At 41.2% G+C, this 25972-nt stretch overlaps 1 protein-coding gene across 2 annotated transcripts in view; it reads right to left on the reverse strand.

The window, feature by feature from the left end:
* GAS6 (growth arrest specific 6) overlaps window positions 1-25972 on the reverse strand; it is a 126761-nt gene that overhangs the window by 28319 nt on the left and 72470 nt on the right. For both annotated transcript variants that reach the window (XM_073614729.1, XM_073614727.1), the window contains exons 7-10: window positions 16807-16932; window positions 14802-14923; window positions 13295-13413; window positions 9795-9984 (exon numbers count right to left, since the gene is read on the reverse strand). In XM_073614729.1, coding sequence (XP_073470830.1) covers window positions 9795-9984; window positions 13295-13413; window positions 14802-14923; window positions 16807-16932 — 557 coding nt within the window. The remainder of the gene's footprint in view (window positions 1-9794; window positions 9985-13294; window positions 13414-14801; window positions 14924-16806; window positions 16933-25972) is intronic.

Raw genomic sequence — 25972 nt, forward strand, 5'->3', positions numbered from 1 at the left:
ATAGTGTTCATTTCTGATTGAAAAAGACCACAGGATGCTCCTTGGATGAACTGTAAAAGAGCTCCTAGTCCCCCATGTCTGGACAACAAATTATTTTGAGAAGTTGGAAGCTACCAGTACAGCATGTTGGCACAACGCCAACCTGAGCTGTAAGTAGAGCCTTTTTAGCATACACTTTCCACTCGACCATTACCAACTTCTGACAGATCGATCAATGGAGCAGATAGGGTGGAAAAATTAGATACATGCACTCTGTAGTACCCACTACACCTAGGAACACACCCACTTGCGTTAGGGGATGTGGCAGGGTACTTGGCTTTCTCCAGTCATAAGGCACATTGATTCCAGCTTTTTTCAGACAGTCTAATAGAGTCTGGATGTTGGGCACATGAGATTCCGACTGTCTCCAAAAAAACGACAATGTTGTCTAAATATGATGAGGCTTATCTCTAATGGGGAATGTGGTTGGAGCAGTCTGAAGGCCAAAAGGCATTTTGTTTAGTACTGAGAATGTCCATCTGTGGAGGAAAAGGCAATTTTTCTTGAGCGACTTTAGTTAGATGTATGGTAGGGTAGTCAATGAGGCCATGTGGGAACCAACCAGGGTGGATAAAAATCAACGATAAAAAAAAAAAAAATATATATATATATATATATATATATATATATATATATATATATATATATATATATATATATATATATATATATATATATATATATATATATATATATATATATATAAAATTTTGATTTTTATCAAATTTTAATAAAATGCTTTCGGAGTAAAAATCTATCTAAGGATAGCTTTCTATTTAAGATACATTAATAATTTAGTTTATTCAGCATGAAATGGAGCTTAGTTATATAGCATGAGGCTGTATATTGTGCAATATTTACATTTTTGGTAAACTCATTCAATGAATCCAAGCTCAGCAAGCTGAGATAACGTGCACTGCATTGATGCATTCACACAATGTCACAGTAATCATGAGATAAAAAAAGTTCTGGAATACTCCTTTATCCCATCGTTTTGCAAATCTATGTACGCTACAAACTGTATGATTGAATCAGTTCTGATATAGTTACATATAGTTACATATACATATAGTAGGTGAGGTTGAAAAAAGACACAAGTCCAACCTATGTGTGTGATTATGTGTCAGTATTACATTATATATCCCTGTATGTTGCGGTCATTCAGGTGCTTATCTAATAGTTGTTTTTACTAACCTGACAGCTTATTATTCTAAATAGGAAACCTTCATTTTGTTTGCAAATGTTAAAGATTCTAACTACCAGCAAGAATAAGTCCTTACATTTATAGAGAACCTGTCATTTCAGATCCATCATGGCAGCACCTGTTAGCAGGAATCCATTTACCTGCTGCCGCCACGTCCCTTACCTTGTTGTGTCACTGCCGCATCACCAGCCGTCCCACTAAAGTGAATGGGTCGGTGAGTCAACAGCGGGTCAGAGGAGGAGCCACTGTGGTACAGAGATGACAGTTGCTCTTTAAAAATCATGATTTAAAACAAGCCTTTTTACTAGTGAATTAAATCATGATTTAAAATAGACTTGATTTAAATCAAATCCACCCTGGAACCAACACATTTGGGCTTGACCACTCACCCTGTAATTCCTAATTATTCCCTAATGTATGGTTGGGCAGCAACAGTTATTCAGTGGTGTCTTCAATAACCTTGGTGACCTGATAAAGCAGGTGATTACTGACTGCAAAATGAGGCCATCATTAATTTTTCTCCGCCTTCGGGGGAACCACATTTATAGCAACCGGTTCTCTTGCCAGAGTAAGACCGCGTGTCTGGACCATGCAAAAAGTCCCCTTGGACACACAAGTCATCATTTGGCATATCTATAACGGCATCCTCTGATCACTGGAGGTATGATCCAACCATCCAGCTAGAACGCTTTTTTACCAATGTTCACAGAATTTAGTGCCTGATGGGGGAGAGCAGCTCTTCTTTCCCCTGCATATCTTTCAAGCATCTCTAGCAGTCGATACTTGCCATCCAGAACATACTGTATACCTTTTGATCAGTACAATATATACTGTACAGTTTAACACATCAGTTCAGCTAAAGCAAAAAGAAGGAATGTACAAAAATTGCTTAACTACTGGCATTTAGCAAGTGAACCTGTGTTTAATGCATCTACTGTAGCTCTCTTTCCAAGCATGATTGCTACTCTCTCCAAAATGTAACATGCTCTCTCCTGCCTTTCCTTTTTACAATTGTCCTATTTCCCTAAATTCTCTCTCCTTTACCCCTCTTCTCTACCCCACAGCTTATAAATATCACTTTGACTCTTGCCCTCTTCCTTTTACTGGACTCATTACTTACTGTCAATTCTGAACCACATGCTGACATCACCTCAGGACACTGAGGCATGTGCGTGCAAATAAATCTTGCTCCCATCTTACTTCTGTCACTTACCTGCTTCTCTTAAATTTTGTATATGTTTCCCCTAATCCTAGCCCTCCAGTATCTAACCTTCACCTCCACTCTGGCAACCTTCTTTCTCTGCCACAATTCACCCGAATTTCTAGTCTCCATTTTCCAAGAATCAGCCCCATATTCTCAGGTATCCTCACTGTCTGCGTATAGCTCAGCTCTGTCCATAACTTCTTTATTTCCAACTCAGTCAACCTACTTTCAGTTACTTAAACCTGGCCTTACGAATCTTACTCTGCCTCTCCAGCTGCTCTCTCCCATGCTGGCTTCCACTGACACAGTGGACAAAAGGGAGGTACAGTTGGAATCTTTCTATCCCTACATAACACTTTCCAAGTTCTTACTTTACCTCCTTCTCTACTACTCTCCTCTTTGGAATTTCATAGAATTTTTTTATTACATTTCCACGAGAATAGCTGTGATTTATCAGCCTTCTGGATTGGTGTAAATCTTCCTTAAGGACTTCTCTGCTTGGCTACCCTACTTTATCTCCCCGGACACACTAGCTCCCCTCACTATATAAAGAATTGAGCCCACACCACTACAGCCTTGACAAGCAGATGAAACCAGAAGTCTTAAAAAGGATGATGGCTGAGAACCCCAGTAGCTCCTGACTGCAAGTTGGAACCAGGTCATGACCTGGAGTTTACCTCACCAGGGGGTGACAGGAGGGGCTCTGGTGCAGAGACAGTGGGCAAGGCAGGACACTGGAGAGTAGTCAGATCCAAGCAGGCGTCTTGGTAGGGGGATAGCAGAGAGTAGTCAGTTACTAGCAGGGTTTTTGGGCAGGTGGCAAGCAAAGGGTTGTCAGGCAGTCCAGGTTGGCAATGAGTAGACAGTAGATAAGGCAGCAGATGAGAGAGTAGTCAGGTTCAAGCAGGGGTCAAGGCAGGCAGCAAGCAGATGGTAGTCAGGAAATCTAGGTCAATCAGGCAATACACAGGACCAGCCTGTTCAAAGCATCCCAACATATGCACATGTTGGAAAACCAGAACTAAACTGCAAAAAGAGCCCTGAGGAAATCGTGAACTGTAGCAAGGCAGGGAGGGCTAGAATAATGATGAAAATGAGCAATGCGTGAGCAGAGCTGAACAGAGATGGAAACAAGCAATACCTGCACAGAGCTGTCCGAGCTGTAACAACTGGCTTTCACTCAACCAGCAAATAAAATTTCAAGATACTAACATACAGCCATTCACAACTCTAACTCTAAAGTAATATTACCAACCCCTGAACCAGCAAATGTCTCGACATTCGGCCCGTGTGTACCCAGCCTAACCCTCTAGCCTTGAATATTATTGTAAGTGTAATGTCTCACTTTATTTTGTAAAGTGCCGCGCAATACGAATAATAATAATATTATGCATATTTATATATATATATAAAAAACACACACACTATATATATATATATATATATATATATATACATACATACATACATACACACACACACACACACATACATATACATATATGTACACATATACACACATTATATATATATACACATATACACACTTTTCCTTTGCACAAAACAGCATTTGTTCTATAGGGGTTCTATATTACATTTGCCTTAAACAGTACAACTATTCCAGCTATAAAAAATATTAGTCAGCTTTACCCTGAAAACAGGAAATTAAGACGACATTTAACATTTTCCCTTAACTTTTAGGAAAGTTTCACCCTTTCACTCTTAACACTGTGGCTTAAACTCTGTATACGTACAGTATATATTCAGTGTGGCAAGCAAACAGAAAACTAGACATGACTCCATCAAATGGAAACATTAGCAGAATTTTCTAATGTTTATGTTGAGAATGAGAATTTCTTTCACCTTGTGGAATCCCCTCAATATTCCACTAAGAGGAGGCCGTGACAAAAAAAAAAAAAACACCACAACAAGAGAATCTTCTCTGAAGACTACTGACTTTGGTATATACCTTCCCAGGGAAAAGAAAATTTGGCGGCATCAGTCAAAATGCACAAGGAAAATAGGTATTTTGACATACCTGTAAATTTGGCATCTTTAAGTATAGTACAGTACAGGAATTGATTCATAGACCATGGGTTATACACTACTGTGCAAAAGTTTTAGGCAGGTGTGAAAAAATGCTGTAAAGAATGCTTTCAAAAATAGAAGTGTTGATAGTTTATTTTGATTAATTAACAAAACTGAAAGTAAATAAAAAACAGAAGAGAAATTCAAATCAATATTTGGTGTGACGAACCTTTGTCTTCAAAAACCGCAGCAATTCTTCTTGAACACAGTTTTTTTTTTCAATCAAGAAAGACATAACAAACATCCATGTATCCATACATACATCTTAACCGCTTCAGCCCCGGAAGATTTTACCCCCTTCCTGACCAGAGCACTTTTTGTGATTCGGCACTGCGTCACTTTAACTGACAATTGCGCGGTCGTGCAACTTTGCACCCAAACAAAATTGACGTCCTTTTTTCCCACAAATAGTACTTTCTTTTGGTGGTATTTGATCACCTCTGCGTTTTTATTTTTTGTGCTATAAACAAAAAAAGAGCGACAATTTTGAAAAAAAAAAAAAAAAAAAAAAAAACGCATTATTTTTTACTTTTTGCTATAATAAGTATCCACCAAAAAAAAAAATAATATATATATATATATATAAACATTTTTTCCTCAGTTTAGGCCGATATGTATCCTTCTACAAATTTTTGGTAAAAAAAAAAAAAAAATCGCAATAAGCGAATACTGATTGGTTTGAGCAAAGGTTATAGCGTTTACAAAATAGGGGATAGTTTTTTTTTTTTCATTTTTTTTTTTAATTAGTAATGGCAGTGATCTGCAATTTTTATTGGCGGACACGTTGGACCCTGACACTATTTTGGGACCATTGTCATTTATACAGCGAACAGTGCTATAAAAATGCACTGGTTACTGTGCAAATGACACTGGCAGGGGAGGGGTTAAGTGTGTCCTACGGAGTGATTCTAACTGTGGGGGGATGGGCTACTAGTCACATGACATCGATCACCGCTCCCGGTGACAGGGAGCGGTGATCTGTCATGACACAAGCCAGAACAGGGGAATGCCTTGTTTACATAGGCACTTCCCTGTTCTGAGGCTCCGTGAAACGATCGCCGGGAGGGCATGGTCACACTGTACGTGGCGCGCGCGCCTGCTATGCCCAACTCTTAAAGGGGACGTACAGGTACGCCCATTTGCCCACCACTGCCATTGTGCCGATGTTTATTGGCGTGCAGCTGTCGGCAAGTGGTTAATGTATTCCATACCGTTTTTGAAGGAAGTTGGCAGGTAGTTGACATTACCCCCTCCCCCCGGCCACTCCGGGGGGGGGGGGGGGGTTGGGGGGTAGCCGGAGGCTGCGAACCCAGATGGAAGATGTCAGCCCTCTCAGCAGTGCAGCAGTGACAGCGCAGCACTGGAGGGCTTTGTTCTAAGGTAAGTTTCTTTAATGTGCTAGTATGTTATGCATGCTAGCACATTATAACATTGCCTTGCATGGATTTTTTTTCTTTTTTTTTTAACCACTTGCGGTTTACTACCGTGTTAATGACTGTAGTCATTGGCTGTATGTTTGGGTTTGTTGTCCTGCTGTAGAATACATTTGGGGCCAATCAAACGCCTCCCTGATGGCATGGCATGATGGATAAGCATCTGCCTGTATTTTTCAGCATTGAGGACACCCATTGATCCTGATACCTGAACAAATCTCAATTTACAGAAATACAGCCCCAAACTTGCAAAGAACCACCACCATGCTTCACTATTGCCTGCAGACACTCATTGTACCCCTCAGAAAACAAACTGCCTCCTGCTACAGCCAAATATTTCATATTTTGACTTATCAGTCCAGAGCACCTGCTGCCATTTTTCTGCACCCCAGTCCCTATGTTTTTATGCATAGTTATGTCACTTAGCCTTCCACATTGGAGGTATGGCTTTTTGGCCACAATTCTTCCATGGAGACACTTCTGGCCTGACTTCTCCGGACAGTAGATGAGCATACCTGGGTTCCACCGGTTTCCACCAGTTCTGTGTTGATGGCACTGCTGGACATCTTCCAATTTCGAAAGGAAGTAAGCATGAAGTGTTTTTCATCTGCTGCATTAAGTTTCCTTGGAAGACCACTACATCTATGGTCCTCAATGCTGAAGGTTTCCTTGTGTGTCTTTGGAAGAACTTGAACAGCACATCTTGAAACCCCAGTCTGTTTTGATGCCTTTTGCCTGGGATTGACATCGCTGATGTAGTATAACTACCTTGTGTCTTGTTGCTGTGCTCAGTGTTGCCATGGTGTATGACCTGTGACATGAAATGGTCTTCCACAATCTCACCTTAGTAGCAGAGTTTGGCTGTTCTTTACCCAGTTTTAAGCCTACACCCCCTCACATTTTTGTAAATATTTTATTATATCTTTTAATGTGATAAAACTTCGAAATTATACTTTGCTATAAAGTAAAGTAGTGAATGTACAGCTTGTATAACAGTGTAAACTTGCTGTCCCTTCAAAATAACTCAAACACACAGCCATTAATGTCTCAACCACTAGCAACAAAAGCGAGTAAACTCCCTAACTGAAAATGTGCAAATTGGGCCCAATTAGCCATTTTCCCTTCCCGATGTCATGTGACTTGTTAGTGTTACAAGGTCTCAGGTGTGAATGGGGAGCAGGCGTGTTAAATTTGGTGTTATCGCTCTCACTCTCTCATACCAGTCGCTGGAAGTTCAACATGGCACCTCATGGCAAAAAAAACGAGGATCTGAAAAAAGAATTGTTGCTCTACATAAGATGGCCTAGGCTATAAGAAGATTGCCAAGAAGATAGAAACTGAGCTGCAGCACGGTGGCCAAGACCATACAGCAGTTTAAGAGGACAGGCCTTGCCATGGTCGACCAAAGAAGTTGAGTGCACATGATCAGTGTCATATCCAGAGGTTGTCTTTGGGAAATAGACGTATGAGTGCTGCCAGCATAGCTGCAGAGGTTGAAGGAGTGTGTGGGGGGGGGTCAGTCTGTCTGCTCACACCATACACCGCACACTGCATCAAATTGGTCTGCATGGCTGTCGTCCCAGAAGGAAGCCTCTTCTAAAAGATGATGCACAAGAAAGCCCGCAAACAGTTTGCTGAAGACAAGCAGACTAAGGACATGGATTACTGGAACCATGCCCTGTGGTCTGATGAGACCAAGATAAACTTATTTGGTTCAGAGGGTGTCAAGCCTGTGTGGCGGCAACCAGGTAAGGAATACAAAGACAAGTGTGTCTTGCCTACAGTCAAGCATGGTGGTGGGAGTGTCATGGTTTGAGGCTGCATGAGTGCTGCCGGCACTGGGGAGCTACAGTTCATTAAGGGAACCATGAATGCCAACATGTACTGTGACATACTGAAGCAGAGCATGAGTCCCCCCCTTCGGAGACTGGGCTGCAGGGAAGTATTCCAACATAATGACCCCAAACACACCTCCAAGATGACCACGGCCTTGTTAAAGAGGGTAAAGGAAATGGACTGCCAAGCATGTCTCCAGACCTAAACCCTATTGAGCATCTGTGGGGCATCCTCAATCGGAAGGTGGAGGAGCACAAGGTCTCTAACATCCACCAGCTCCATGATGTCGTCATGGAGAAGTGGAAGAAGACTCCAGTGGCAACCTGTGAAGCTCTGGTGAACTCCATGTCCAAGAGGGTTAAGGCAGTGCTGGAAAATTATGGTGGCCACACAAAATATTGACACTTTGGGCCCAATTTGGACATTTTCACTTAGGGGGGTGTACTCACTTTTGTTGCCAGCGGTTTAGACATTAATGGCTGTGTGTTGAGTTATTTTGAGGGGACAGCAAATTTACACTGTTATACAAGCTGTACACTCACTACTTTACATTGTAGCCAAGTATAATTTCTTCAGTGTTGTCACATGAAAAGATATAATAAAATATACACAAAAATGTGAGGGGTGTACTCACTTTTGTGAGATACTGTATGTATGAAATTGATGATCACTAGCACCTGCTTGGGATAATTGATTAATCATACACCTGACTCAAATTCTACAAAATCACTGACCTTGTGCAAGTGTAAGAATTGAGGCTGATTTGAAGCCTAAAAAAAGGGTAGTCACACCAAATATTGATTCGATTTAGATTTTTCCTCTGTTCGCTCACATTTTGCAAGTTGAAAAAAATAAATCATTAAAATATATATTTTTGAAAACATTCTTACGTTACAGCATATCTTCACGCCTGCCTAAAACTTTTTCATAGTACTTTATGCCACTACCTTTGGGTGCCTTAACATTGGCAAAAGCATCACTGGTCTATCCCTAGTTTTATCAAGCAATACAAGGGATGGGAAGGGACGGAAAAGGTGCCCTAGGGCTCAGGAGAAGGTTACATCTGGGAGATCATTTCATGGAAAAACGGGTTCAAGGTTTTGTAAATAACCTTGGTAAACAGGGTAAGGAATAGAATCAGAAACACTCAACTTTAGTTAGAAAAAAAGAGAAGAGAAATGATGGCTACCCTAACATCCTCACAAATTCCCTTTAAATTAGTCATTGCCATCAGGAAACAACTGGATAAGTAGGTATGAGCTACCCTCTAACTTTGCCTGACCTGCAAAAGGAATTTTCCATAAAATAGGCATACATTTGTTTTCCATTGCTACATTACATTAGGAACTTATCACTTTTAAAACTATGGGAAACTTTAATAACACTGGTCATACAACTACAGACATGCAAATTCAGAACACAAGACTCTGAAACCTTTATTTAGTATAGAACACTGTTCTGTACTGGTAAAAGACTGTTGAAAGAATTAATTATTAATGTCATCTTTATACAAAAGGTACGTGTGTGTAAAAATTACTAAAATCTTCAATGACAAAGTTAAAAAAAAAAAAAAAAAAAGACAAATTTTTTTTCTGTGTAAAGACCTTCTTAAAGCTGAACTCCAGGCAAACCGCTAAATACACTGAATACAACAGTCTTTTACCTGCCAAAAGATCAGGCGATTATGTTTTTCAATCTGTTAAACTAAAGATTAGTTCACTATAGGCATTGAAGTTTTTCCCTGTAAAATTTTTCCAGCCTCATTTAATGTGAAATTATTGTGTATATCTGTCAAAATGGTGGCTATCAAATGAAATGTCTCTTACTGGATACCATGCATTTTAAATTGCTCATAACTTGGCACCCTAGCTTGCAGTTTATTATTGAGACACACTAAGACAACACTACTTCCAGCAAAGGTTAACTGCATGCAGATCAAAGATGAATTTCCATTCCTGCCAAAGCAGGGTCCTACCTAAGAAATACTCACAATTTGCCAAATACCATGGTTTATGATTGGCCCACTGCTTGTTACTCGCCCAATCCCACCGTATTTCAGCTGTAATTCAAGCCTTCCATTACGCAGAGCTAGAACTATCCATGTACTGTCTTGATGGCCTCCAGCAAAGAACAGCACTCCTTCTGGATCAAAAGTACGAAATTCGAACTCTGCCACAAGTCTAACAAAAAAAAAAAAAAAAATACATTTTGTCTTATTTATTCAAAATACAATTGGGCACACACAGCTACCTATTACAAACCAGCTTTCCCCAGTTTGAAGTGGGCAGAACAATGCATAAATTACCTTCAATTTAGTTGTCTAATGAGTATCAGATCCCTTTGATTAGGTTTTACATGTATTTTATTGCTGGCCATGCCAACATTCAGGATCTATGCACACTTTTTTTCCCTCCTGCCTGTAGAAGCAGCCCAGTGTTATCCTATGTGTCCATGCACATTAGGGTGTTTAGAGGGATATTTTCTTTAGAGGCAGAAAAAAACCCATCACAAGCGCGTTTTTAAAAGGAGTTTTCAGGCAGAACAAAAAAAAAAAAAAAAAAAAAATCGCTAAACAATCAAACACTCCTAAACCTGGTATTTAAGAGCATTGGGCATTCTCATGTGTATATTGATTATAGTGAAAAAATGAGCAAACGGGAATGTTTTGGAAAATGTTAGCCCCATGCATTTTAGAACTATGTTTGTTGGGTTTCTAAGCATACAGTGGCAAGAAAAAGAGTGTGAACCCCATGGAGTTAACTGGTTTTCAGTTGTAATTTGCCATAAAATGTAATCTGATCCTCATCACAGCATCTTCATCAGACATTAAGTCACAGCAATAGACAAACACAATGTGCTTCAGCTAATAACATACAAACAATTCTAATTTCTTGTGGATTTATTGAATACACAGATTATAAATTCATAGTGCTAGAGGAAAAAGTTCGTGAGCCCATAGACTAATTACTTCAGCAAAAGATAATTGGCATCAGTAGTTTGCATATCTGGAGTCCAGTTAATGAAATTAATTTGTATGTGGTGTTTTAGAGCTACTATATAAATACTGTATAAGAATACTTTGATAAGACCCACAAAAATTTTCATTGTTCATAAGAAGCATCAGCTGATGTGAGCCATGCAAAAAAGAGCTCTCTGAAGAAACAAATCAAGCGTACTTGCTCTACATAAGGCTGGAAAGGGATACAAAGCGATCTCAAAGTGTTTAGGCATCCATCAGTGGACAGTTAGACAAATTGTCTATAAATGGAGACAGTTTAGTACTGTGGCTATTCTTCCTAGAAATGGGCACCCAGCCAAGATGACTCCCAAAGCACAATGCAGAATCCTCAAGCGGCTTGCTATGGGGGCACATGTAGAAGAGAAGGAGCGGTGCCGGGGGACCTCAGAAGAAAAGGTTTGGGACCACTCTGTGCAATGCTATTGCACAGAGCAAGTATGAAATGCTTTTTTTTTTTTTTTTTAAATGGGAACTGAACAGTGACCGGATGTGACGCTAAACGCACGTGTTGCGACTGGCAAGTGTGGTGAGATGATTTGTTTACCAGCTTTATTAATCTGGGCACATCTGATGTCTTATTTATTACCCTTGGGAATATTTAAAAGCTAATTTTGTTAGTGTTTTAATGCTTGGTTTTAATAAATTAGTTTTTAATATACGGGATTACACTATGTGGGCCACTTTTTTCTTAGTCCTGGTATACGAATGGAAATTATGGGGAGCTGATGGAGTGATCAGCGTGAAGGGGGATCCTTCTGAATGCCTTTTTGACAATCAGTGAAATGAGCGGATTGAAGAATTGCACAAATGTTTGAACACCATCACAGATGGATGTATGCATGCATGAATTTATGGACATCACCATTTTTGCCACATTCTTTTTGAGAGAGAACAGGTGGTGATCAGGGAACATCCTGGTCCCCCTCTGACTAATGAACCCAGAACAGATGTGTATTAAGTGACTTCCAGGGTCACAGCTGTCATTGCTCGGCTACTGCAGCCAAGTATGAGCCACAGTACCTGTCACCTGCCCATGCTATTATATAGGGGGCTTGTTAGCCTCAAAAATGTATATGTATATGTGTATATATATATTTTTTTTTTTAATTAAAAGCACCCCTTCCCCCTCCCCCATGATACAAGCAAATGTAAATGAACGTGTAGGACCAGTACATATATGTAAATAGCAATTGCACCACACACGTTTCAGTGAGAGTAGTAATTCTGGGATCAGAATTCATAGTGAACTCTAGGGATAACCTGTAAAGAATTTAAAGCTGTACCGTAGTTTGTTTCCATTTTGCGCCAATTTTAAATCTTAACATGGCTGGTATCCATGTACGCGACAGAACCCCAGCTTTTATATTTTACCAAAACATCTAGTATTGTATTGTCTATGTATGCACTAAAATTCATTAAAGTGTATTTTTTCCCGAAAATACGTGTGATAAATAACACTGCAAATATTGTGCAACATAAAAAATTGCAATGACCAACAATTTATTCTTCAGAGTTTCTGCTTTTAGAGAGTATGCATTTTTTTTTAGGAGTTTAAAACAATATCTAGCAAGAAATACAAAGTTTAATATGTGTGCAAATAATAAAAAAAAATTTCCTTGGTAAACAAGTGGTTAATCATGGGTACTTTTGTGCATTTTATTGCTGCCCTGAAGGACCCCTTTTCTTCCTGACTGGATTTATGCTACAGGTCTCAGACAAGGCTGAGATATGAAAGGGCAGCTTCATGTAGACTGGATGCCAGGTCCCTGGTGGAAGCAATGCTATTTGTTCTATGTACCTAATATTAGTTTATATATGATCTCATTTGTATGTTTTGGCAAAACAGTAAGCAGTGTTGCTGTATCATAGCTAAAATTTACTTTGCACGTGTTACAGGTACCTGTTCCCATGTTTTGCAAATTTCTATCTGAAAGTAAGCATCATTGAAGTTATTTTCTCATCAACCTGGTTAAAAATGCAAAAGGCCTATGTGCAGTGTCAGTGCGAGCTGTGAGCCAAAAAGGAGTAAGAAATCATAAAAACCACTAAAGTCATTATTCACAGTGTTAGGAAATTCTTCAGAAAAAGACATCAGGACCGTTTCCATAAACTGGGCCAACAAGTAGACATTCTACAGCCAAATTTTAAGTCTGTTCTTACACGTGCCAGCATTTGCTTTCAACCTAATGGAGAAAGCTGAAAATGTCAAACAATGTTTTTTTAAAAAGAAATCCAGATAAGGCTGGGGGCCAGGTGTATAGAAGCCAAACAGAGGAAAATGGAATAATCTTATTAGTATTAGGCGAGCAGTTATAGAGTAAAATCTGTAATCTGTAAGTAGTTCAAATGGCATTGAAGATACCATTTTTGTGATCTTCACACGTAAACATGACGAAAAAAAACTATAATGTAGGGCACCATACACTGTCCCATGCCATAGAGGCTCATCTTTAGGAGTGTATAAATCTCACCTGGTTGGCTGCTTCCTCCTAAAGCGAAGCCTGATCACAGGTGTACCACTGAACATCCTGCCAAGGTACAGGGATGTTTTACTTTTTTCCGTAGCAAATGGAACACATGGCATTATATCCTGTGAGTAGAAAGCAGTATAAGTACGAAACTGATAAGGATGCAAGAAACAGAATACTGGTTCTGCCAAACAATTGATGATATTTTGTGATCTTCACAATTATTGTGAGCCACAGCAACCCATAGAGCAAGCTGCATTTACTGCTATATCTATGAATTGCTGAAGGTTAGTAGCGGTAGAACCAAAGAAACAAACAGACTTATTCAATAAAAAAAAGTATTTCCTAGTGTTCCCCTACTGCAATGTACTTCTGCTACTGACAACCCAAACTGTAAGACCTTATCAAATATGTCTCTTTACAGATGGTGTATTTACTATTAATGAAGGATTATGTAATGAGGTGCAGAGATGGGATCTGTGAAATTGTATTGAATCCCACAAAAAAGAAACACACCTAATGTGTTAGTCAGAAGTATCAGCCCACTGTCAATGACACGCGTTAATATCCAGGGCCCCATTCACACCTGAGTGACGTTGCAGCATTGCATTTTTAGCATTTTTATTGTTTCTGTACGTTTTTGGAGTGGCGCTATTCATTTGAGCAGGCCTCTCCCTTTCCAAAGACACGCTAAAAAAAGTCATGTAGCAAATTTTGGTAACTCATGACTGCTACCTGCATTTCGGAAGAAATTAAGAAAAGATGGCACTGCAAGTGCATTGCATGTTTTTTGCGTATTTGCAGAAATTCGGGTAGAAACACACATTTCTGCCTGCATTTCTACTACGCCTGGATGTGAATGGGACCTACTCAGGAATACACTTAAAGCCTTGCCATACTCTCTTTTTGGAGAGTTCTATTTGCAAATACATTTTCAGAAGTCCCCTTTCCAGTATTAATACACATGCTTACACATATACTCTTTCCAGTACTTCATGTTTTTTTCTGTATTGAAATCCATCGAATATGTACCTCCATATGACTGAATAAGTGCAAGGCATTTTAAAAAGCATTTTACTAAAAAAAAAAAAAAAATTGCCAAATTTCCCTTAGAAGCTACCTCATTAGATATATTGTTATAGCAAATTCCAATATTGTGATACTGCGATCTATATCAGAATTGTTTTAATGGATGGCCAGGCCAACCTTTGTATAATAGCACAGGCTAGTTGTCCCATTAGGTTTTATGCAAATTAAAGGTTTACCACCTGTTAGCAACATCCTGAAGCTAACTTTAATGTGCTAATAATGTTTTTTTTTTGTTTTTTTTAAAAGAACTGTTATTATCTACTATTATCCCAGTTGTTAATGGATGAGCGGATTTCCCAGGGTAGGGAATATGAAGAATGCACAAGCAGGTGTATAACCAGCACTATCACAATAGTCCAGGATCAAAAATTATATAAACCAGCAACTAACCATATTTAAAAATCACCAAAAATAGTTATACCTCACAGGTGTTCATGTCATGTGATAATTTCACCCCTCCTCGTCCATCACAGTGGCACAAATAACTACCCGGTGTATTGAGACAGGTTTGTTCACAGCGTTTCTCTACACATTCATCTATATCTGTAATGAAAAAGAAGCAGTGATCCATAAAAAAAAAATTATAAAATATAGTACAATTACTATTAATAATAATGAATATAATAGAACTTGAATGAAAATAGATGGTTGATGCAGAAAAGCAAAGGTTTCTTTTTAGTGAAAGCAATGCTAATTAGCCCTAGTGCTTACACAATGTGAAAGTACAGTTGTCAAAAAACAAAAAAACAAAAACACACACTAGCAAATTATCACTGCTGTTTATTCTGAATTTAAAGACACTTTCCTCTGATTTGAAAGGGAAGCTTTAGTAAAATCCTTTTCTGGGTATATAGCACAGAACACAGGCTGGAGAACTCAAAGAGTGTCTATGACACTAACTTTAGAATTCAGTCTCGCCTTTGTACAACAAATGTTGGTGAGGGTGAGAGATTCAGGTGCCTGTTGGAAACAGGTACATGAATATGGATACTCTATGCTCAGTGCAGCTGAGACCCCTCCTCACTGCCGCAGATGTCACACAGGCAGCACAGTGGTAGAAGAACTTTGCAGCTGGGCGGAGCCTAATGGGGATTCAGAGACCATCGGTTCCACATCGGGTCCACTTCAATTGTGACTGAAAGCAGGCAGTGGACAGATTCCTTAGTAAATAGACAGCCTGCTACTGGCTATGGGATCCACCCACAGCCTGTTGACAATCACAAGGAACTAGTCCCTTAGCTTCCCCATCAACATCCACTGTCAGCATCACTGGTTGCTAGTATCCTTTTGACTCTACCGAGAATGGTGCTGGAGCACTTTTAGAGCCTGTGCAGGCCATGTACATGAAGATTTGAGTCCATGTGGTCAAAAGTCCTGAGTGGAGGTCCGTGAGGACAGGGCAGGTGCCCCAAATGATGGAGCTGAGGAAGACTCAGATGAAGAAAACCCTGTACCTATAGGGGTATCAGGCTCCAGATTACAGGCACCAGTCCCCAGAGCTGATACAAAATATCAGAACGACTAGGGGAGTATGGGCTGAGGTCACTCTTGACAGCAGGACTGTTGCCTTTATGTCTATGTGCAGACATGTTGCATCAGTATTGCAGTAATGCAATTTGGCCCAAGGTGTGAGGCAAGACTTAGGTACTCACAAACTCAGGCAGCCGATGCTGATAAGATTAGGTGGCCAGAAGTGACCGCTTTACTGTAGGTGGGCTGTGGGAATGGACTGGAAATCAGAGTTCCATGAGGTGCTTGAAATCAGGAGCAGCAGAGGAATGGTGATTTGTCTATGTTGAATGGGGAGTTAATGCGTGTGCACTCAATACGCCAAGCAACAGATGATGCCCAGTCTCAGTTCCTCAATGATAACCCCTGCTGCGGCAAAATCATCCGTGGCAGGGAATTTTAAGAGGCCCCAGAAGTACAGATAGTGAGGTAGCTCCTGGTGCTGTAATTTGACTGGTCTTACTCACGTAAGCCTTCAGAGATTGGGTCACACTGTGCAGCTGTGATATTGCTATATACCTGGAAAGTGATCCATGGCTAACTTTTACCAGTACACTCATGAAGTATCACTCGAGAAGAGATCTTCCCTCCCTCATATGACGTGGACAAGTGCCAGGTGCCACTGGAATCACTGCCTGACTTCAAGAAATCACATGCAGTATTTTTGGTCCTTCAAAATGGATCAGAACTTAATCGCAGGGGGATTTTCTAAAAAGCTGGAAAGTCTCTGTACACAATTAACCTGGTACATTGCTGTACTACAGTAGAAAGAACCTGCTGGAGAGGTTTTTAACTGAACCAGCTTTAAACAAATTTGTGACATACAGAAATGCATTTTGGATTTAGATGTTGGCTCCATAATTAACAAATATTCTAATGGCTGTGCAATGAAGACTACCCATACTGCTATAGCTTACCCTGACAACTTTTTGTCACTTCATTATAAATGAACCCTTCTTCACAAATACAGGTGTAAGAACTGGGCAAATTTTTACATAGTGCTGTTCCGCAGATATCCGGTGATACCATGCACTCATCAATATCTGCAAAAAAAGATTAAGAAGTTAAATTATTTACTTTAAATAAACCAAGTTAGAAAATAAGGTCTACAGAATACCTTTACTTTCTGCAGTATCAGCCTCCATGTCACAACAGAGGCAGTTACATTTGTTATATTGCGGTGGTATATAAAGGCATTCAGGTTCTCACTAACATTCAGCCTAACGTGTCTGAAGTTGAAGCTGTTCTTGTTTACCTAAAGCAACCCGATTCCCCATTTCATTCTCCTATGATACCTAGGAAAAATGAGAGGCCGACTTAGTTATTCACGGCACCAAGCAGAGGTCCATAATTTGAACTTCATGGGGCAGAATTACCAAACGTGCAGTATGACCAGATTACAGGGGGTGGATTTAGAAGAGATGCTACCCACAGCAACCATATTTGGTGAAACAAAAAAAAGGGGCTGCTTTGCCCTTTTTAAAATCAATCTTTGCCAATTCTCAACAATCACATTTGAACACAAATTTGATACAAAAAGTCCCTCCGAGAATATAATTAAAAAAAAAAAATCGGATTACTCTCTATGGGGCAGCACAATTAGTTCTTCCCATCATTTCAATAAATGAAGCCCAGAAAGTGGAACACATTCAGTTATATATGACTGCTTACAGACATATGGCTTGCCCAATAGGTAGTATAATTAATGCAAGGGTATATGGTTGATTTGTTTCAGTTATTCCTAAAAATAACAAATACGTTTCAAGTATGTCTTGGGAAGCAATAATGCGCTCTAATCTCAAAGCTAAATCTGGACTAAAGGCATTTGTAAGTAATTATGATGGTTTTAAATGTTGGTTTGTTGCTTGGGAATCATGCTGGTGCTTTGGATACAGGAGAGGCTGAATAGATACATGTCCAGTCTTGTTCTGTATAGCAATGCATGGAAGGAGAACAGTGTGTGCTGAAACTGCTGTGCTGGCCTAGAGTATCTTCATAGTCAAGTACACCACTACAAACCTCAATCCTCTCTCCAGCCCACAAAGCAGTCTACCAATGAAAATAATACATTACTGGCCAACGTAACTGAAACTTTTTAATTTAAGAAAATCTTACATTTCTTAAACGTACTGGTTGCCAAGGAGCAACAGCAGTGCTGGCAAGAAGCACAATCCAGTTTGTGCTTTTTTTTTTTCTAGTAATCTTTTGATATGCATACATGGCTATGAAGTTAAGCAATTCTTCTCTGTTTAGGATGATGGGAGATTTTTTTTTTTTTTTTTTAACATGTCGGGCTTGCTTTAATTAAAAAAAAAAAATGGAGCTCAAGACAACCCTTCAAGTCAACACACACCTTGTATAATATATATTATGAAACCACATTAATAGGGGGTGGATCTTTCATTCATCCACCTGTCCGCCATTCATAAAGTGCTTTTTATAGATGGAAGCTATAAAAAGGGGGGGGGGGTGGGCTGGGGAGGAAATAATTGTCACTCTTAAAAGAGAAGTATGGGTTTCATTTTTTTTTTTTTGCTTAATCCTAATCCTTATGAGCTGCTAGTATCTACAAATCTTTCCTCTCCTCTGAGAAGTGCCCAGTTTCTGTTAAAATAGAGTTGATGACCTGTGGGAGGGTCTACGGACTTTCATACATCATCATACCGACAATGGTCTGGCTCTGGAGTCTGGATCCACCCACTTTCCTGTCATCTTGCTTGATTGATGTCGGCTCTCTGCTCGCTCCCGAGACTTCACACAACACACAGAGCTGCTCTCCCCTTCCCTTCTCCTTCCTCCTCCCCCTCCCTTTTGCAGACAGAATGATCTAAGCACACGTTCAGGAAAGCAGCAGACTTCAGTGAGTGTAGAAGGCACTGGCAGTGCGCTATATATTATAATCTACTCTCCTGGTAAAATTATAATACAATGAAACATTTTTAAAGTAAAATCCAGCACTGGCTTTTGTCAGCATTGCCTACATGACATCGGGTACATTGCCTACATGACATCGGCGGCGCTGAGGATAGGGACGACATCGGAGGCGCTGAGGATAGGGTGGTGGGGATAGAGATGACATCAGTAGCGGTGGTGGGGATAGAGATGACATCAGTAGTACTAACAATAATTTACAAAGCCATCCATAACTCTGCCCCCAGCTACATCACTAACTTAGTCCCAAAATACCAACCAAGCCGCTCTCTTCGGTCATCCCAAGATCTCCTACTCTCTAGCTCCCTTGTCACCTCCTCCCATGCTCGCCTCCAGGATTTCTTCAGAGCTTCTCCCATCCTTTGGAACTCCCTACCCCAATCTGTCCAACTGTCCCCTAATCTATCCATCTTTAGGCGATCCCTGAAAACCCTGTTCTTCAAAAGAAACCTATCCTGCTTATAACTAACACTGTTTTACTTCCTACATCAGCCCATCCCCCAACAGCTATTACCTTTTGTATCAATTGACCCTTCCTTTTTAGACTGTAAGCTCTAACGAGCAGGGCCCTCTGATTCCTTTTGTACCAAATTGTAATGTAACTGTAATGTCTGCCCTCATGTTGTAAAGCACTGCGCAAACTGTTGGCGCTATATAAAACTTGTATAGGAATAATAATAACAATAATAATAATCAGTAGCGGTGGTGAGGATAGGGTTGACATCAGTGGCAGTGGTGAGGATAGGGATGACATCAGTGGTGGTGAGGATAGAGATGACATCAGTCCACTGCCACTGATGTAATTCCTATCTTCACCACTACCACTGATGTCATCCCTAGCCCCACCACCGATGTCATCCCTAGCCCCACCACCACCGTTACTTATATCATTACTATCCCCGCCATTGATGTCATCCCTATCCCCACCATTACTGATGTCATCCCTATCCTCACCACCACCGTTACTGATGTCATCCCTATCCCCACCACCACTGTACAATAAAGGAGACTCTGGGGACATATCCGGGGTCTAAACAGGGATATTTCACTTTAGATGACAGGGAGTTGTCAATTTCCATCTCCGCTGCACACCTGCTATGTACTGTACACGGGTATGCTCTAAAACACATAGCACATTTCAGAGAACATACACATCTCTATTCTGCTACTAACCACCTATATGACATAATCTTTCCCCTGTCCGGTCCTGACCTGGCCACCTCTGTCTACAACAGTTCACTCTCATCATCACTAGATGCACTTGCTCCTCTAACCACACGCAGAATCAGGCGTGTGGTTAGAGGAGCCGACCGTTACAACCCTGGCAAACTGACAACACTAGAAATCTCAAGAGACATTGCCGTGCTCCTGAACTACTGTGGCGTAAATCCAAACGCCTGCAAGACTTCAGAATTCATGCCTCCATGCTGCCAAACAAGCCTACTTTGTCTCTCTTATTAATTCCTTGTCATCCAGTCCCCATCGGCTCTTCTCAACCTTTAACTCTCTGCTTCGTCCCCCACCCTCTCTACCCACTAACTCACTCACTGCCCAAGAGATTGCCAATCACTTCAAAAACAAGATTGATGCAATTCCTGAGGATACCTCCACTGTGCGTATATCTTCCCCACCCAACATACCTTGCCTAACAGCACATTCAACACTCTCCTCTTTTGAATTGGCTACTACTGAAGAGGTTACAAGACTTTTCTCAGATGCCCACTTAACCAATTGTCCCCTGGATCCTGTTCCCTCACAACTACTACTACGGTCACCCTCTTCTTCTATCCTATGCTCCCTCACTCACATCTTCAATCTCTCCCTCTCTAGTGGCACCTTTCCCTCCCCTCTAAAACATGCACAGATCACTCCCATACTTAAAAAGCCCTCACTGGACCCCACCAACCTGAACAACTTAAGACCCATCTCATTGCTCCCATTCACCTCTAAACTTCTAGAACGCTTAGTCTTAGTCAACCGTCTTAGCTCCTACCTCAGTGAAAAGAACCTTCTTGACCCTTTACAGTCTGGCTTTCGCTCACAGCACTCCACAGAAACTGCCTTACTAAAACTCACTAACTGCTAAAACCAACAGCCAGTACTCCATACTCCTACTACTTGACCTCTCTGCGGCCTTTGATACTGTTGACCACCCGCTCCTTCTCAATTAACTACATTCCCTTGCCCTCCGAGATTCTGCTCTATCCTGGTTCTCTGCCTATTTATCAAAGCGCTCCTTCAGTGTCACCTACAACTCTGTCTCCTCCTCTCCATTGCCCCTTTCTGTGGGGGTCCCCCAAGGCTCTGTTCTTGGACCCCTTCTCTGCTCTATCTACACCTCCTCCCTTGGTCACTTGATAACCGCCCACGGCTTCCAATACCACTTCTACGCTGATGACACCCAAATCTATCTGTCTACTCCTCACCTCACTCCTTCAGTCTCCTCTCGCATTACTAACTTGCTAACTGACATATCAGCATGGATGTCGCACCACTTCCTTAAACTAAATCTCTCTAAAACTGAGCCATTAATATTCCCCCCTCGCCCGTGCCCCCCTCCACGACTTTTCCATCAAAATAAACAATGCAACCATCAGTCCCTCCCCTCACGCCAGGGTACTCGGTGTAATCCTAGACTCTGACTTGTCATTTCAGCCTCAAATCCAATTGCTGTCAAAAGTTTGTAGAATTCACCTCCGTAACATCTCTCATTCACTCCCTTGTTATCTCTTGCCTTGACTATTGCAACTCCCTTCTCATTGGCTTGCCTCTCCATAGGTTATCCCCTCTTCAGTCTATCATGAATACTGCTGCCAGACTTATCCACCTTACCAACCGCTCAGTGTCTGCCAACTCTCTCCTCCAATCCCTACACTGGCTCCCAATCACCCAGCAAATTAAATTCAAAATACTAACCAAAACATGCAAAGCCATTCACAACTCTGTCCCAAGCTATATCACCAAACTTGTCTCCAAATATCACCCAAATCGTCCTCTCCGCTCTTCTCAAGACCTCCTACTCTCAAGCTCTCTCGTCTCCTCCTCTCATGCTCGTCTCCAGGATTTCTCCAGGGCCTCCCCCATCCTCTGGAACTCGCTACCTCCACCTGTCCAGCTATCCCCTACTCTTGCTACCTTCAGGTGGGCCCTGAAAACTTATCTCTTCAGGAAAGCCTATAACATCTCTAACTAATCTTTTACCACTTCCATAAGCTCATTCCCCACAGTTACAACCTTTTGTACCACCTGCCCCACCCTATTAGATTGTAAGCTCTTCTGAGCAGGGCCCTCTTAATCCTCTTGTATTTTATTGTATTATAACTGTATTGTCTCCCTTTTATATTGTAAAGCGATGCGTAAACTGTTGGCGCTATATAAATCCTGTATAATAATAATAATAAAGCATGAGCCAGCAGCACAAAGGGCACATTGTATTAATAGTAAGTAATGTCCCTTTTACTGATTTTTTTTTTTTAAATAAATGGGACATTGTGGCTTGTTACATATTTATATTTTACAATACTGTATTTGCATTATTTGAAATTGCATTGGTTTCTAGGAGTTCTGTGAGATTTTCTAATTACCTGTGCTGATTCTGAAAGCATGTATCCAACCCTCTGCATCTGATCGTGCTGCCATTATCACCATCTAGTGTGGTTGCTAGTCATTTGTTCATTGTGACAGCTTGTCTCAGTGAACAGTACTAAAAGTACCTTTCCACAGCTGTTCTGCCTGATCAGTTTGTTACACTTTATGAGAATTTGCTACCATACACATTTAAAACATAGTTATAAAAAAAAAAGACTCCCTTCCCCTCCCAGAAAAGAGATCACCCTGCTTGTTTGTCTTTTGTTCTAAGAGACGGAGTTTCAAGTGCATCTCAAGGATAGAGTAGAGAAAGGTTAGCAACAACGTCAGGCTTTTATTGGATGTCTGTTTCCTTGCTACAGAGATTTATCCTCTCTATTTGTCCATGACAAATGGTAATCACCTGGGCTAAAAGTGAGGGTAAAATCCAAAATTTTGATTTGTCACTAAAACAAAAATAAGTGTGAATCTTCCAATAGGGACACTTCTGGTGAAAACTGTCTAGAAGACTTCCGTCACTTTGGAGACATTTCATTTTATTTGCAGTGGTGCGCACGGCTCAGAAGGTAAAGGGAAGTCTTTCCAATGGAAGACAGACTGAAAAAAATCAGACGGGAGTTTTAATCCTTCCTACTAAAAAAAAAAACAAAATTTAAAAAAAAGGGGGAATATTAAAGAGCATTTCCAGGCAAGTGATAAAAATAAAACAGAAGTATGGCTTTCAACCACTTCAGCCCCGGATCATTTGGCTGCCCAAAGACCAGAGCACTTTTTGCGATTCGGCACTGCGTCGCTTTAACTGACAATTGCGTGGTCGTGGGACGTGGCTCCCAAACAAAATTGATGTCCCTTTTTTCCCCACAAACAGAGCTTTCTTTTGGTGGTATTTGATCACCTTATTTTTTTCTCTATAAACAAAAAATGAGCGACAATTTTGAAAAAAAAGCAATATTTTTTACTTTTTGCTATAATAAATATCCGCCAAAAATATATATAAAAAACTATTTTTTTCCTTAGTTTAGGCCGATATGTATTCTTATTCTATATTTTTGGTATAAAAAAAAAAAATCGCAATAAGCATATATTGATTGCTTTGCGCAAAAGTTATAGCGTCTACAAAATAGGGGATAGTTTTATGGCTTTTTTTTATAGCATCTACAAAATAGGGGATAGTTTTATGGATTTTTTATTATTATTATTTTTTTTTTTTTTTTACTAGTAATGGCGGCGATCTGCGATTTTTATCAGGACTGCGACATTATGGCTGACACGGACAATTTTGACATTTTTGGGATCATTTTTACAGCGATCAGTGCTATAAAATTGCATTGATTACTGTAAAAATGTCACTGGCAGTGAAGGGGTTAACCACCAGGGGGCAGTGGAGGGGTTAAGTGTGTCCTATTGTGTGTTCTAACTGAAGGGGTGATGGGACTGTGCAGGGAAGATAACAGATCGTCTGTTCATACTCTGTATGAACAGACGATCTGTCTGTTCTCCCCTCAGAGAACCGGAAACTGTGTGTTTACACCCACAGATCCCGGTTCTCAGTGTGCCTCAAGCGATCGCGGGAGCCCAGTGGTGATCGCGCCACCTAGTGGCCGTCTATAGTACCGACATACCATGATGGCGATTCGCGCAGCCGAGCCATGTTGCCGCAGTATAACTACGGTGGCTGGTCGGCATGCGGTTAATCATACTTAACTAGGTGCAGTCTGATGCTGCGTCTGTCCTCCTCTGTTTCTAAGGCTGAGAACTGAGTGAGCAAACACCACTGATCGTTCAGTTCTCCCTGCCGCTCTCAGCAGAGAGCCGTAGCCGTCCGTCTCTCTCCTCTGCCCCCCCCACACACACACACACACTTACTGGAGCGCTGGGCTGTGGAGGGGTGGGAGCGGTTGGCTCAGGCTCTCAGTTGCTCACCAAAGCTCTTTGGGCTTTACTTCTGTGAATCATAGGTGTGCAATTTGTTCTGCACTTCCATGACCTGTTTTCAGGGTCACGGGGTGCACGTTAGTGAAAGAAAAAAACGGAGTTACTTACCGGTAACATCCTTTTCCAGGAATCTTTCAGGACAGCACCATAGAGACACCGGCTCCTCCCCTCTTAGGAAACACCGCCTTCCAATTCAATATTTAAATCTCATCCTCCCAACGGCCCCTCAGTTCTTCACGAGTTCCTCCGGCCAGCTGGGGAGACACAAGAATACGTCATACAAATCTTTATCTTACCTGACGTTCTCATGCGATGAGTTCTCATAGATAATCAATAACCTGGGTGGGTACTAGTGCTGTCCTGAAAGATTCCTGGAAAAGGATGTTACCGGTAAGTAACTCCGTTTTTCCCCATTCATCTTTCAGGACAGCACCATAGAGAGGATAAGCGAGCACCTTACCTTAGGGAGGGACTACTGCCTGCAGCACCTTACGCCCAAAGGCTTGGTCTTTGGCTGACAGCAGGTCCAGTCTGTAATGCTTCACAAACGTGGAAAAACTGGACCACGTTGCTGCTCTACAGATCTGCTCCGGAGAAGCACCAGCCCACTCTGCTTGAGAAGTTGCCACTGCCCTGGTGGAATGTGCTTTAATACCCTCCGGGGGCTCCAAACCCCCGACTACATAGGCCTGGCTAATGGCCAACCTTAACCATCTGGCTATTGATCGTTTAGAGGCTTTGAACCCTTTCCTAGCCCCTGAAAATAATACAAAAAAAGAATCGGATTTCCTAAACTGTTTCGTACTATCTAAGTACTGAAGGACGCACCTTCTAACGTCCAGTTTGTGAAAAATACGCTCCTGTTCCCTCACAGGATTCGAACAGAAGGTAGGTAAAATAATTTCTTGGCCCCTATGAAAACTAGAGGCCACTTTTGGCAAAAAGGCCGGATCCGTTTTAAAAACCAAACGGTCCGGAAAAACTTGAAAAAAAGGCGCCCTAATAGAAAGGGCTTCGAGTTCACTTACTCTCCTTGCTGTGGTGATCGCCACCAAAAACACCGTTTTGAGGGTGATCAACTTCAAGGTACAGGATTCCAATGGCTCAAAGGGATCCCCTGTAAGAGACTGTAAAACTAAGGAAAGATCCCACACTGGGAATGGGGAACTTTTAAACAGGCCTCTGTCTGCCTAAAGCTCTAAAAAACCTAGCTACCCAAGGATCTATAGCTAGCGGCTTTTCCAGGAAAACGCTTAGTGCCGATACCTGTCCTTTCAAGGTGCTAAGGGCTAATCCTTTGTCCGCTCCTGCCTGCAGAAACTCTAATACTGCTACAGAACTTCGTACATCGAAGGAGCTTTCTGTGCACCAACTGTTAAAGCGTTTCCACACCTTTAGGTAAATGGCTTGCGTCTCTCTTTTCCTGCAATTTAGGAGAGTTGTTACTAGCCGATCCGAGAAACCTTTGCCCTTCAGCAATTCTTCCTCAGTAGCCACGCTGCGAGGTTCCATCGCTCCACCTGAGGGCAACAGATTGGGCCTTGAGAGAGAGAAGATCCTCCTGGATAGGCAGAATCCAGGGAGGTTCCACTGTCAGACTCTTCAAGAGAGAGAACCACGGCCTCCTTG

Source organism: Aquarana catesbeiana, linkage group LG02 (assembly GCF_042186555.1).
Source record: "Aquarana catesbeiana isolate 2022-GZ linkage group LG02, ASM4218655v1, whole genome shotgun sequence".
Classification (NCBI taxonomy): Eukaryota; Metazoa; Chordata; class Amphibia; order Anura; family Ranidae; genus Aquarana; species Aquarana catesbeiana.